Source organism: Anabrus simplex, chromosome 9, assembly GCF_040414725.1.
Source record: "Anabrus simplex isolate iqAnaSimp1 chromosome 9, ASM4041472v1, whole genome shotgun sequence".
In the NCBI taxonomy this organism is placed as follows: Eukaryota; Metazoa; Arthropoda; class Insecta; order Orthoptera; family Tettigoniidae; genus Anabrus; species Anabrus simplex.
Genome location: NC_090273.1, coordinates 52,570,638 through 52,586,208, shown reverse-complemented (window position 1 = coordinate 52,586,208; position 15,571 = coordinate 52,570,638). Strand labels below are relative to the sequence as shown.

Sequence of the window (15,571 nt, the reverse complement as noted above, 5' to 3'; positions counted from 1 at the left end):
CTTAATTCGGTTCCAAAATTTTGTTGTTGCAGGTGAAGTAAAGTCTTTATGTTTATAGAAGTTGAATTTCTGAAGATAAGCTTTTAATACTTAAAAGTGAAGGAAAAATTTGCAATGTCCACCAAATATTGCTGTTGAATTCCCAAGTGTAGTTATCTCTTATAGTAACTGTCCATGTAGTTGATGTTGATGAAGTTGGATGGCCAGACCGGCCGTTGCAGCTTGCGTCCAAAAGGAGGCCGCTCGGACCCCTTAAGTACCCTGAGATACCGCTCGCCCGCACTATGAGGGGAGCAGAGGTGTTGAAACACGCCGCGCCCGCGGTGAACATATACAGGCTGCGGGCCAGTAGCAGGTCGTGCGCCGCACATCCGCCTTGGCCGGAAGGAGAGCTCCGGCTCGCCGTGCACATGTCGGCCTCGCTGGAGAGGAGGGGGCCCATCCCCCTCCCCAGTTGCTGCACGGCGCTGCGCGGCTGCGGGGGCACTGAAACATAAAAGCTAGGCGGCAGAATTGTGTTGGACCATCGTCTTCATTGAGGGTACAGGCATTATGGAGAGGTTGAGGGGCCAGCGGCGTGTAGATATCCATGGCATTAAATATTAGGAAGCCACAGTGTAAGGTGGAGCAGGAGACGGGAGCGTGGTAATGGCCGTGGCAAGGACAGAATGGCAGTTTAACGGGTCGGGACAGGTTTTACAAAAATGCTTACATCTGAAACAAAATATTATAGGTAGTGCAGAATGCCTTAAAAGTGAAACTCAAAAAAAAAAAAAAATATAACCTTCATATCCTTTCAAAATAATATGAAGCAAGTTAACACAGAAATTACACTGGTTTCACCTGGGACAGGTGAACTCTAAATATCCTCTCGGTGGCTGGATTACTTAACAATAAGGTAACCGGCGTAAGAAAATCGAGAATGATACAAGGCCCATGAAATCTGGGGGCAAGCTTGCCCGCGGGAACAAAATTTTTGACCATAACCTGGTCACCTACCTTCAAAGGGGTGGGTCTCCGTCCACGATCATACCTTTCCCTAACCTTTTCATGAGACACTTTAAGATTGGCTTTAGCCTTCTTCCAAAGATCTTTAATGTTGTCCGGATCTATTGTCTCGGGCAGAATGTCACTCAGAGACCAGAGGTTAGAGAGCGGCGAGTTGGGAACAAACTTGAACATCAAAGAAGCTGGAGTAAACTTGTGAGATTCATGAACCGCCGAATTCAAAGCAAAAGCTAACCAATGCAGGGACGTGTCCCACCTGGAAGGATCTTCATGATGATAAGCAATGAGAGCGGACCTGAGATTACGGTTAACCCGTTCAGCCAGAGATGGTTGCGGGTAATAAGCAGAAGTAGTTACATGAGATATTGATAAGTCAAAACAGAATTTACGAAATAAATTAGATGTAAAAGCCTTAGCATTATCAGATACAATATATTGACACGGACCAAAAGAAGCAAAAATAGAATTTAAGCAGGTAATGGTGGACTGAGCGGTAGCCAGCTTAGTCGGAAATAACCAGGAAAATCTAGTAAAACCATCTACACATACAAAGATGAACTTGTTGGCATCCCCCTTTGACTGGGGGAAGGGTCCCACATAATCAATATACAGGCGTTCCATGGGGCGCGACGCTTGATGAGAAGACAAAAGGCCTACCTTAGTGGACATGGTTGGTTTACTAAGCAAACAAGATTTACAGGCTTTTACAAGTTCACGAATTTCACCGTCCATACCTTTCCAGATGAACCTTTCACGAATCTTTTCACGGGTTTTAAAGATTCCAAGATGCCCCCCCAATGGGGTCTCATGATAGTATTTGAAGATCATAGGCACGAGAACAGCTGGAACGACAACTTTCATCATCTTGTCATGCCTCGAAGGGCAACATAAAACACCATTCCTCAGAACATAAGGGACGACATGTTCCCCAGAAGAAAGGGTTTCCATTATCGGAGCCAGCGTAGGATCTTCACGTTGGTATTTCTCGATATCCCTAAAGAGCATGGGAGCATCGGTTAAGATGGCATTAACCTCGGATAGTATGGACTCGGAAGGTGATGAACTGTCGACCGGTTCATGGGTCTCGACGTCGTTAGAAAACATACGGCTGAGTCCATCAGCAATAACATTTTCGGTACCTCTGATATGCCTGACATTGAATTGGAAGGCAGAAATACGGATGGCCCAACGGGCTATACGACCAGTACGACGCGGCCTACCTAAGACCCAGCTTAAGGCTTGGTTATCTGTCTCCAGGTCGAATTTGACATGTTCCAGATAGAGACGGAACTTTTCTAAGGCAAATAAAACTGCCAAACCTTCGAGCTCATAGATGGAATACTTGGCTTCTTGAGCTGACAATGTCCTAGATGCATAGGCGATGGGTCGCCTCCCTAGTTCAGTCTCTTGAAGAAGGACTGCAGCTACAGCTGACGACGACGCGTCCGTTTGGACGATGAATTTCTTCGAGAAATCAGGCATAGCAAGTACAGGGGCATTACAGAGAGCTAATTTAAGATCTTCGAAAGCGGCTTGTTGAGAAGGTCCCCACTCGAATTTGATGCCTTTCCTACGAAGAAGGTTTAAGGGCGCCGCTCTATTAGCAAAGTTAGGAATGAACTTTCTGAAGAAATTCACCATACCAATAAACCTGGCGATGCCTTTAATGTCCTTGGGAGGTTTAAAATCACGGATGGCCTGTGTTCTAGAATGATCGACTGCTACACCATCGGGTGACACAATATGCCCTAGGAATGACATAGAGGGCTTAGCAAAGGCAACCTTGGACAACTTAACAGTTAACCCAGCCTTACGAAGGCGATCGAGAACTTCGCGCAGATGATCTAGATGTTCTTCAAAAGTCTCTGAAAATACGACGACATCATCCAAGTAGTGATATAAGTACTCAAATTTGATGTCGGAGAAGACCCTATCTAGTAGCCTAGTGAGTACAGCTGCTCCGGTGGGGAGCCCGAAAGGCACGCGGTTGTATTCGTATAAATTCCAGTCCGTAGCAAACGCTGTAAGATGTTTAGACTCTTCGGCAAGGGGAATTTGATTATAGGCCTGATTTAAGTCCAAGATGGTGAAGAACTTGGCCTCACGAAACCATGAAAAACAAGAATGAAGGTCAGGAAGGGGCACAGATTGCAACACCACCTTCCGATTGAGAGCCCTGTAATCAATGACAGGCCTGAAGCCTCCTTGGGGTTTCGGGACTAGAAAAATAGGCGATGAATACGCCGACTTAGAGGGCCTAATAATACCATCCTTCAACATCTGATCAATAATTTCTTTCAGAGCCTTCATTTTAGGAGGAGATAGCCTATAAGGTGGAAAACGGACAGGAATCGAATCCGTGACCTCAATTTTGTATTCAATAAGGTCAGTAACACCAAGAGTCTCAGAGAACACCTCGGGAAATGACTGACACAGTTTGCGAATTCTATCAGCCTGCTCCTCAGGTAGATGTCTAAGGTCTAACAACATCTCATCCTGGGTAGGCGAAATAGAAGAGCATGACACAGAATTACACTTTAATAGTGGTATTTTACAACTAGAAGCAAATTTGAATGTGCACGACCTAGACTGGAGATCGAGCACAAGACCAGTGTGAGAAATAAAGTCAGCTCCCAATATAATGGGGCAAGACAATTGCTTGGCCACAAACAATTTAATTTTCCATGTAAACTTAAAAATACGAATTTTGACCAGTACGGAACCTAGAATTTCTAATGGAGATGAATTAGCCGAAACATATTGAATAGGAGAAGAGTCATAGACAGGTAGTTTACAAACAGATTTCAATTTCGAGTACCATTCAGCCGAAATAATGGAACCAACACTGCCTGAATCTAATAGAGCTGTTATAGGCTCGTTATTTAACTCAATCTTAAGAAAAGGAACAGGTGCGGGGGTATCCGCCGCAATCCTAAGACATTCTTTAGGGCATTCAAAAGATGAATTTGAAGGCTGATCGTTCTCTGCATTTACAACCTGTTTACTAGGGGCTGAGTCTCGGGAAGATGGATTAGTCGACTCAGCCGAAGCCACTAGTCACTTTTTATTATTGGCATAGATGGAATTTGCACCAGAAGTTGAGCAGGAGGGGGTGCTATTTGAGTTTGGGCAATTCTTGGCGATATGTGAGAAGGCCCCGCACTTAAAACAGCCTTGTGATGACCCGGCTCCATTCCTTGTCCCACTTGACTTGATCAGTGGACACTTGTCGCGCAGATGGTCAGGCGACCCGCAAGCATAACATTTACGGGGATTGACTGGTCGGCGAGGTGGAGGCCGAGTATTACTAAAGGAAGGCGGGGGTTCTTTCGCGACACGCAAAGAATCGGCGTATCTAACTCCTTCCGCTGAAACGGCCAATGCTTCAAGTTCAGAGAAAGTTTGCGGGCACGCCGCAAAACACAAATATGACCTATAGGGAGGTGAAATTCCCTCTACAATAGCCTGTACAATCTGATCTTCAGGAAAATGAAGGGCAAACACCCTAGTATAAAACTTAATGTCCTGTATGAAATCAGCCAAGTTTTCATCCAACCTCTGTACTCGATAATAGTATTTCTGAATCAGAGATGACCTCGCGCGGGCAGGAATGAAATTTGCAAGCAAGTGTGCGTGAAAATCTTCAATAGATGACTGTTCAGCAATGGCTCTTACTATTTTATCTGAGAGAACACCAATAGCATACGGATAGATAATTTGCAAAATCTGACAAGGGGAAAGAGAAAACACAAGGGCGTGATCCTGAAATTCAACTAAAAATCTTAAAAATGAAATAACTTCACTGGTGGTGTTGACAGAAAACTTAGAGATACCTCTTAGCAACATTGCCAATGGATGAGGCAAGCTACTAAACCCGGGTGACATAGTAGGTAAAGGTTTCAATGGCAAAGAAGTTAATTCAGAACGGATGTTACCCAACGATGCACGGCGTTCAGACTCGTTGTCCAATGGGGCAGAGATAGTTTGAGCAGTGGGGGTTTTCCTATTTACTTCTCCCTTAGGAGACTCTTCCTCGCTACCTACATTCACTATGGTGGGTAGATCAGATTTGGGAGGAATTTCCCCGGTTAACAATAGAGTGACTTTACTAGACAATTCAGAAATAGTTTCAAGGAGCGTATTAGCTTCCTTCCTCTGAACGTCATTCACCTTTAGAGACAACAGATCATTAACTCTATTTGAAAAGTGATATAGTCTGCCTTGCACACGCTTAATTTGATTAGGAGACGGATCATTTTCATCAAAAAAACTAACTACAGATGCTAGCCCAGTAATATTCTCGACGATCGTGGAAAGAGAGTCATCAATTTCTTTCTCTCCCAAATTGGGGATGGAAATGGGCAAATCAAGGGACTCTCTAAGCTTGTTAGTGTCTATTGCAACCGTGCCTCCAGATTGAACGTTTCTGATAGTTAACTCGTATATCAACTTCTCTTTGCGCAAATAGTTAAGGAGGAGAACATCGCGAGGGCCGGGCATGATGACAGAACGATTTTGAAAAACTCACAAATGCCAGCAACTGAGAAAATGGTTAGAGTTTGAATTAAAGCAATGTTTAACCGTCAAGAGGGGAAAAATTGAGACCCATTCAACCATGCTCTGCTACCACTTGTTACCGTGTTTTGGTGGTAGGTAGAGGTGAAAGAAGGTGCGGGCGTGAATGGATCTCAAGCTACGAAAATATAGTGCATGTAAACAAAATTTAAAATTTAATAAGGTTATATATTTTTTTTTTCAAAATAAATAAGTAACAAGCATGGCAGTTACAGAGTAGCAAGTCAAAAAAAGGTAGTTACAATATTTACAGAAGTTGGGCTTCGAGCCCCGAATTCACAATGCTTGGGCAATCAGCACAGTTTTATCCCAAACACAATTTTAACAGAGGGGCAGAAAACCCCATTCATACCTAGGAGCCCTTGCTCCAAATTACACTGAAAAACCTCCTCGAGGCATACAACATACAATTTTTAAAAGAGCGACACGCTCTCCAATTTAAGCCTCTCCCAGGCCACACTAAACTCCACCTTCAAGCTGTCCTCAACGGACATAACACAGGGGTAAAATACCCAATCTACTGAGGTCTATTAAACGAAAAGAATGTTAATTAAATGACCTCTAAAATAACAATTTGAGAGGAGGCGAACTTGCACTCCTAATACACTTTGTTTTTAAGACCTATTTTGGCTCTTAGGCCACTGATGCAAGGGCTAATCCCATACTACAGAGGTGACTTAAGAAAGGAACAATAATTTTACGTTATCGAAGAATAGGTTGTGAGAAATAAGTTCACCTCAAAACAATATGAGTGGGAGCTCGAGAGGGTTAGCACTCTCTATCCCATTATGTAGCTTTACAAGAGAATAGAAGAAAAGAGTAGTTACATTTTAGTAAAAGGTTACATGATGGAAAACGCTTCGAACCCGCCGCGAGAGTTAAACTGCCGACCTAGCAAGAAAAGAAGTTATTAATAGGCCATTACCTGGTAGTAGATCGCAGCCGAGGAAAGAGGCGCTTCCCGCCTCCTGCTATGTACTTAATACACTGAAAGATGGAACAGAAGTGGCCCGGAGACCCTAAAATCAGCAGTTTAAATACTCTCGCAGAAAATTCTAGGCGTTAGGGGAAAGAAAACACCCTCCCACAAAGATTTTATTGGGTAGGACCCCGCAACAGATTCAAGTTGGGGAAAGATACACCAGATTGGTCAGAAATTCATTGAAGAAATTCGTGATTGGATACATTCAAAACAAGGGGAAGAAAGGGGTAAATATTGCCACATCAATTCATCAGACTCTCAGCCAAGCGTTCAGTGTGAACACGTCAAGGAGAGCCACGTCACCGAGCCAGCTACCAGTCAACCGCCAGCTCGCCAACATCGCCCGGCTAGCACCCTGCCTGCTCGCTGCCAGCCCCTGACCAAGCGCTACATAGGCCAACTGCCAAGCATCTACGGACCGAGCTAGCTCCCTGCCAAGCCGCCAGCTCGCCCGCTCCGGCCGCCAAGATTCCTGCCCGCTCGCTGCTAGCCCCTGAGCCTGCAGCCTGTAGACTACCTGCCAAGCACCTCCCGCCAAGCCTGCCTGCCATTGTGCGGGCACACTAAGGAGCCAGAGAAGAAAACAAAGAGCAATTGTCTAGCGCTCAGTGCGTATCTGCTCGTGTCTTGTCCCGGCGTGATCCGTTTAACTACACCTGACACGACTGGTACCCACTGAGTGCACCTCTTCAGACGCTGGTCCTCCAAGGAGTTTGACCATTTCTCTTCTTTCCTTGCGCTACTACCCCCTACCGATACCTCTTATCGGGTAAATCTCGGTGGATTGAGTAGCCGAGACCCCGATTCTCTCAGCCATGTCACGACACTCGTCCTCAGATATACCACCTCCCCTGTCCGATCCCACACGCCGCTTCTCCTACTATCCCGAAGCAGTCAAGACCGATCGATACCCCATCATTATCCCAATCCCCTGCAACTACGATCCCAGAAACAAACCCGCCATGAAACAATACCGCCAGTACCTTCTACCTCTTATTAATTCCTTCCGACAACATCTCCAACTCATCCAGGAACTTCCCAATGGCTCCATCATCCTTTACTTTCAGAACAATGAGGCAATCACCGATTTCGGCCTCGAATTGGAACGCCTTGATCTCCAATTCCTCATTAGCCAAGTCTATTTATTTGACGTAATGGACGTAGCAACCCAAACTGTTCCCACAATTCCTGTCACTCGTCACTCCGAAGCTCAAACCAACCCGCTTCCACCATCCCCTCCACCACCCCCACCTCCCCCACCTACCCAATCCATCCAAGTTCAGACCAACCCTCCTCCTCCTCTCACAGATACATGTTCTGGGCCTGAAAACCCAGCTTCATACATACAGACCAAGGGCAGACGTAAGAAACCTGCCCCCAAGTCTACACCACTCAAACACCCTACCTCACGCCTCCACCCTCCCACGCACGCACACTCCTCAATAGTCACAATGTGCTATAATTGACTCAAACTAAATCACACCGCTGCTACGTGCACGGAAGCCACCCGCTGCAATCGGTGTGGTGGTGGTCACCGCCACACTGACTGTAAGGTACCTAAGGCCCAGCCGAAGTGTGCCAACTGCCAAGGCAGTCATGCCGCTTCGTTCCCTGGCTGCCCGTTCTTTAAAAGGGCAATTAGAGCACATTATAAGCACGCACAACACCTACACACGAACAATAACCCAACTCCACTCCTAAACCAAGTTCCTTTCACCCCGCAGCCCCGCCAAGACAACACAACCCTCCTTCTATCAATACTAAGTCTCCTATCTCCTCTCCTCACTCTCCAAGCACCCGCCATGCCAAGTCAGCAACTTCTTATCCAGTAACATGCCCCGCCAAGTTATTCAACTCCTAAGCCAACTGCAACACCAAGAAAATAACCTCCTCTTTCCCAACCTACCTCGTCCTGTAAATTTAAACAAGCGTCATGATTTTGAAGCAACATCGGGAGTGGTCACCACATGGATGGGTGACCCTCCTCTTCTGACTACGTTGGGCTCCGTTTACGAAGTATCAACGTCTACCTCTCCAACCGCCCCGCAAGGGGCCAGGTCATATCCTGACCAGTGAAGACTTAGAAATTGCAATCCAGCTACAACCAGCAAAGTGAAGTCATCGAGAAAAATATGAAGAAAAAGCACTCAAGGCCCGAAAGCGAGGTCGAAGGGCTAAAATTCCTCACTGGTCCCTCGGGACCTATGAGAATAGCTGCTTGGTATTGCCAACTTAAACAATGACAGAAAGAAATTTAACAAAGAACAAACTCCTGAAATTAAATTTTCTCCAACAAAATAGTTCTTTGACTCCGCACTAGGTTGCACTATTGTTGATCTTCAGTAGTGTCCTCTAGAAGAGAAAGTTCACACCTCTTAATACAAGCAAAACAAAAGTACGTCGAAAATGACACAGTTCACAAACTCAAAAATTTCCAGGTAGTGACATCTTCTGAGAAATTTGGAAATTAAGACCGTAGATAAAGTTCAGACTTCCTCCAGAAGAGGAGTTTTAACTGGCGCAACTTTTAAATAAACGGTGTGGAGGTGTACCGCCCGGTACAATTATTATTATTATTATTATTATTATTATTATTATTATTATTATTATTATTATTATTATACAGTGTAGTTGCTACAAAGGATTAAAAATAACTAATTGTTCATCAACTAACGTACGGTAATTTCTTAACTGTACGTAAATACTACCTGTAGGGTGACGTGCACCATCTTGGAGTAAATTACTCCGGAAGTAGCGTTTACTAAAGAAGTCCATACTAAACCAAACCCAATCCCATGGCACTACAGCCCTTGAAGGGCCTTGGCCTACCAAGCGACCGCTGCTCAGCCTGAAGGCCTGCAGATTTCGAGGTGTCGTGTGGTCAGCACGACGGATCCTCTCGGCCGTTATTCTTGGCTTTGTAGACCGGGGCCTCTGTCTCACCGTCGGATAGCTCCTCGGCTGAGTGGATCTCGAACCAGCCCTCAGCTCCAGGTAAAAATCCCTGGCCTGGCCGGGAATCAAACCCGGGGCCTCCGGCTAAGAGGCAGGCACGCTACCCCTACACAACAGAAGTAAATTACTACGGGAGTTCTGTACTCCGGAAGTAATGTCGGAGAGTTGAAGCATAATGTACTCTTTTAGTCACTACTATAGAAGTAGTGTTCGTTACTCGCGGAGTGCAGTTGTGTCGCGTGTTTTCTTAGAAATGTAAGTAGATAAGGTTATGTGTGATTGGTAACGGGCGGGGGGGGGGGGCGTAAGCGAAAAAGATAAATGCTTGTTAGTAGAGATAGAAGATCTATGCAAAGGATATAGAGTGTAAGAAACACGGCATAAAGATGCTAGATAAGAAAATCAATTCATGAAAAGCCGTGACAGAAGAATGCAATGCTTCGAGTGACGTAAAACGCAGTGAAGAGCAAGTTAAAATTCTGCAGAAGGACTTAAAAGCGAAGGCTAAAACAAAAGCAGAAAGTCATGGACGCGCGGGAAAAATAAAAAACTGATGGTGGTTTCTTCATACACATCACCTACATCCACGGCGAAATTGTTTCCCATTTTCACACAAGGCAAATGCTGGATCTGTACCTTATTTAAGGCCACGGCCGCTTCCTTCCCACTACTAGGCCTTTCCTACCCTGCCGTCGCCATACGACCTAACTGTATCGGTGCGACGTTAAGCAAATTGTAAGAAAAAAGGAAAAAAGAAAGAAAAATATCCCTTCCGATTCTTCCGATTTCTGAAAAGTTCACCGTTGTCACCGGGAGGGCAAAAAATTGGAGTATGCGTGCAGTCAATTGCAACCACGATGTGTGGGAACCTGCCAACGTGAAGAATTTCATAATTTGCAGGCATACCTCCCTCTTAAACTCACTAGTGCTTTAACCACGTAATGAAAGATACCGTACGGTAGCCGTGCGGTAAACGTTAATTAGATCACCTGCAACTATGCTGAAATGCTCCGGTAGGAAACACTCGTAGGACACACAACAACTGCAATGAGGAAGATACAACAAAATTAAGACAGGAATTCAGCTGTAAGTGATCTCCAAGTAGATTAAGAAGGAAAATAAAGGATTCCTTCCTAAAACCAAAAACGTTCCTGAAACTCTTTCATTGTGCACAATAAGCACATTGCAGTATGCGGCTCTCGCCTTTCACGCACTGTACGCACTACTACGTTTCCCGTCGTTTTCTCCCCGAGATCGTCAATATAATCTAAGTAATCCATAAACACGCTTCACACGTCTTCCTCTCGTATACGGCATGATATTATCATTAGTCAACAGGTCGAAGCCTAGCTTACTCCATGCACGACGTGAGAGTAAATTCTAACCTATATTCGTGCGTTATTTACTACTACAAGATGGTGCTCTTGTAGTAATTTAGTCCAGGAGTACTGATTTTGTCATAAGAGCAGGTGTATTTATGTGTGAAGTTTTTGGTGTTATTTATGCGTTCTCAGTGAGTTGACATAATTAAATAGTAGCGTGTGCCATTCCTTGATATCTCCTCTCAACACGAGGGGAAAGGTATGCGCTGTGTTTGGCTGCAGTAACTATGAAGTAGAGAAGAATGCGCGGTCTTTCTTTCGTTTCCCTCGTGACAAGACAATGTAAGTAATATTGTGTAAGGTCTAAAATACTTTGGAAGTAATTTATTCTCGTATGGAAGTCACTTCAAGAGTACTTTTCTACGGAAGTAGAACTTACTCTTGGTTGGTGCATGCCACCCATAGAGTGTAATACGTTCTCGATCCCTTGTTACCATCTCGTCCTTAAAGACCTGCAGTCCTACCCTCCCTAACAACAAAAGGGAAGTTAACTATCGAGCGAGTCCGCTGGGCCAGCTCATCACTTCAGCTCTAAAATGTGAAGTATTCGTGAATAAATTGGATATTAAAAAAGGCAAGGATTTTGGGATGGCCTCTCAAAATACACCCTATAGTAAATAATAATAATAAACAGAAACACATGTGATACCTAAACCACCGAGAAAGTTGGCTACGCGTTTTGGGTCAGGTAGCTGTCGGCTTGCAGTCGGTTTGAACCTCAGTGTCGGTAGCCCTGAAGATGGTCATTAGTAGACCTTAGAAGATAGGCAAAATGCCTTTTTGGTCTGGGTGGACATATCGAAGTGTCACATAGAAACAAACATGTTTCCGCACGTTTGGGAATGGTAGGACAAGTTATTATTTTGCCTTCTTTGGCCTATTTTAGCTTCCGTAGCTTATTTGATAGTTTGATGTCTTTTCTTAAAGATGTTATGGATATTTTCTGCTGTTATTTTAGTATAAAAATTAATCAATGAAAAGAAAAATGATATAATTCCAACGTACTGTATTCTTCTTCTTCGCGAATGGGTCGCTTAGGACCACGCGAAATCAACACTTTCTAGACTTCCTATAGGAGTTCTTTTACGTGCCAGTTAATCTACCGACGCAAGGCTGACGTGTTGGCAAACCTTCAAATTCCACCGGACTGAGCTGGGATCGAACCTGCCAAGTTGGGGTCAGAAGGCTAGCGCCTCAACCGTCTGGGCCACTCAGCCCGGCTACATCTTAATTCAAGTGGAGGATCAGCAGTCTCAATCAACAACGTATTTGTTGAAGATGATTTCATTGCCCCCCTTTAATTGTTCTTATAGCTTTGTACAATAGTTTATCTAATTTACATTTTTGATTTCTGGATGTTATATCTACAAAGTGCTTTCATATTCAAACACTGATCTGATAATTCGTTTCTAAATTGTTAATAGGGCGTATGGATTAGATCTCCATTCTCTATTTGCCAACGATTTCAGTAAATGTATTTTTATTTCTATTTTACCTGAAATATATGTGATATGATCTATCCAGAAGTTAGTAAACTGCAGGCATGCAAAATGCTTCCTATGAACTACCGTCCAAAAAATACGCCAGGACCGTGTAAGGAGCAATGACACGAAAATGGAACTGGAAGTGGACTCGATAGAGACTATCAAGTTGTGGATATACAAAACAAATGCCTGTTACGAGAACACCACGTGCAGGCCTATAAATAAATGTTGAAGGAAGAAGGCTAGTGGGAAGACCTAAAGAGATGGCTACACCTTCTCTATTAACCTTGGCTACACCAGCTGAATGCAGATGTGGAGAGAAGAGGAGGGAATTGGGAATCAGTGATGAGAGAGGGGGTACCGTATTTCCCACAGACTGCGATGGTGAAGACTCGTCCAACAACACCCAACGTGGCACGCTGGAGAGGTTCTATGATGATGATGATTATCCATATAGATTCCTAATTATTTGACGGAATGTTTCATGTGCATTATCTTGTTTCCAAATTTATCGGACTTTTGTTAAAAATTTGTTTATCTGTAAAGAACATTGTTGACGTCTTGATAGTTTTGCATCTTAACCGTTTATATTTATCCTATTTGTAACTTTTTTAAGAGTAGCAGAAGGCTACCATACGAGGTATATTCTATAGTATTACGACATTCGTCAATTAAGTCTTTAATAGTATCACACAAGCTGTTTTATTATTATTATTATTATTATTATTATTATTATTATTATTATTATTATTATTATTATTATTGGGGTCATGATTAGCTCAGTGGCCTAGCTGCTGGCTTCCCACCCAGAAGGCTGAGATTCGAATCCTGGTCGATCCAGAGTCGAGATTTTCTTCTCAAAAATCACGTGGCGTCAAAGAGAGATATCCGGCCATAAACCCCCACCCAACAATAATGAGGGTTGGTGGCCCCAGCGACCCTAGAAATAACTGGCATAAGCTAAACTAAAGTTATTATTATTATTATTATTATTATTATTATTATTATTATTATTATTATTATTACTGCGCTGAGTAGATTGATGAGTAATATTAAAGGTCCGAAATCTAATAAACGGCGGCTTCTTATGTTGACTGTCCAATCTATTCTTTTATATGGCTCTGAAATTTGGCCTGATTCTTTAAAGTTTGAAAAGTATTGGAAAAAATGGCGTCAGTGCAGCGGAGAGCGGCTTTACGAATTGCATGTGCATATCGTACGGTGTCCGAACCTGCAGTTCTCACAGTAGCAGCAGTAGCTCTTATTGATTTATTAGCTTTAGAACGACAGGAGATTTGGCGTACTCAAAGATAGCTGGTAAGGAAACGGGCAAAGAAGCTAGCTTTTAGTCACTGAATGGAGAGGTGGCAACAGAGATGGGAAGGCGATTTACGAGGGAAATGGACCAAATGGCTGATATCGGTACCATCCTTGGTTGAATGCGTCAACAGAAATCATGGCGAAGTAAATTACATAATTCTTGACAGGACATGGATACTTTCGAAGTTACCTTCATAGAATATGGCGAGTGAGTGTATTTACTGTGGTGACATTGATGATGTATTCCATGCTTCCCTTTTTCTTTTTTTTTTCTTTTTTTTTTTTTCTTTTTTTTTTTTTTGTATGTGACCATTGGTTATCACAACGAAGATGTTTGAAAGCTAAGCAGGGAGATCTAACACCAGATAACATTGTACATGTTATGCTGAAAAATCAGGAAACTTGGGATCAAGTAGCAGTGTATGTAGAAATAATATTGCGTCAAAAGAAGAGAGATTTAGATGTCCATGCCCATGAGCTACAATAACGGTGAAGCAGAAGAAGAAGAAGCTTCATGCACGACACCGTCTTGAAGTAATGCGAGAGCGGTTCCGGGTCGGGGACATAGGCTATATACGTCATGGGAGAAGGGTGTGTGGTTTTTAGTGGGTGAGAGTCCCACATACTTGTGAAGTGCGGTCCCTCACAAGCGTCTTATTGAAGATTTTCCACATTCCCTCGTAAAAATTATTATTATTATTATTATTAATAATAATATTCTCAAATCGGCTGTAACTTAAATAATTATACATGTTGATCACTAGTTCATAGGCTGAATTGAACTCGTAGCCTACATTGTTTACCCGGTTTATCCAAGACCAACTACTATGTCGAGACCGATAGTAATCGCTAAGTGCAAAAAGGTCGACAACCGTAAAATACGATTTCTATAAATCGATACCTCTAGAATATCAACGACGAAGAGGCGAGCACTCGACCCTCGACTTCGACTAGCCGTGAACACGTGTATTTAGTTTATGTCGGTTTATGTCGTCCGAAGACAGTGCGGTATGTTTCTATAACACATGTGATTGAAGTTCCAGATTGTGAAAATGGGTGATCAGACAATAGAAGTTATCCTTACGACATCTCAACAGCAGTAAGTTTGTGTTACAAGCTTCATTTCATTTTGTGGCCAGATGAAACTTTTAGCCTCCTCTCTCAGTTTTGAGGTTAAGGTTACTTTTCGGTTTTCTGTCAGTGTATAAATGTTTCATTACGAAAAGAGTCCATTTCAAGTATTCCTAGTATTATTGTATTTGTAGTGTTACTTTTATTTCCTATGTTAATGCCATATTTTATTCATATTGCGAATATTCTTTTATGATTCAATGGAAAAGATTTCTGACATACAAACATGTTGCAAAGTTTGGGAAGACTTGGGAGTAACGAGACGAGCTGCTCGACTGTTATGTTCCGAGTTGTCAGTGGGAAGATGGAGAGGAATGACATTAGTAGATAAATACGGTTGAGTGCAGCTTTTAAAAGTGGAAGAATTCAAGAGAACAAATTGAGGCAAATACCATATTAATCTATAGATAGAGGAATATTATCATTATTATTATTATTATTGAATATCCAAAGCAGTTTGCAACCCTATTTTACATATTATACTAGGGTTATAGTTGAAGTGTATATTCAATTTTACAATGAAAATGAATACATGTATTTAATCGTCGGAAAATTAAGTGTATGAAGTTAATAAAATATTTGTAACAGCATGGCATCTTAAAAAAATGATATAGGGATTTTGATCATTCAGTCTTGCAATAATTTAAATGAGAGTTCCAGTCATGCCTTCTTTCAAACGCAGCACATTCAAACAGTAGGTGGTCCACTGTTTGTGAGAATCCACAGACACACAT

The 15,571-nt window shown here is 43.0% G+C and overlaps 1 protein-coding gene across 1 annotated transcript in view; it reads left to right on the top strand.

The window, feature by feature from the left end:
- The first annotated feature begins 14,606 nt into the window (after positions 1-14,606).
- The window catches only part of LOC136881293 (ribosome biogenesis protein WDR12 homolog), a 74,281-nt gene continuing 73,316 nt past the window's right edge, over positions 14,607-15,571 (top strand). The window contains exon 1 of the mRNA XM_067154088.2: positions 14,607-14,805. Within this exon, the coding sequence (XP_067010189.1) occupies positions 14,759-14,805 (47 nt within the window). The 5' untranslated portion in view covers positions 14,607-14,758. The remainder of the gene's footprint in view (positions 14,806-15,571) is intronic.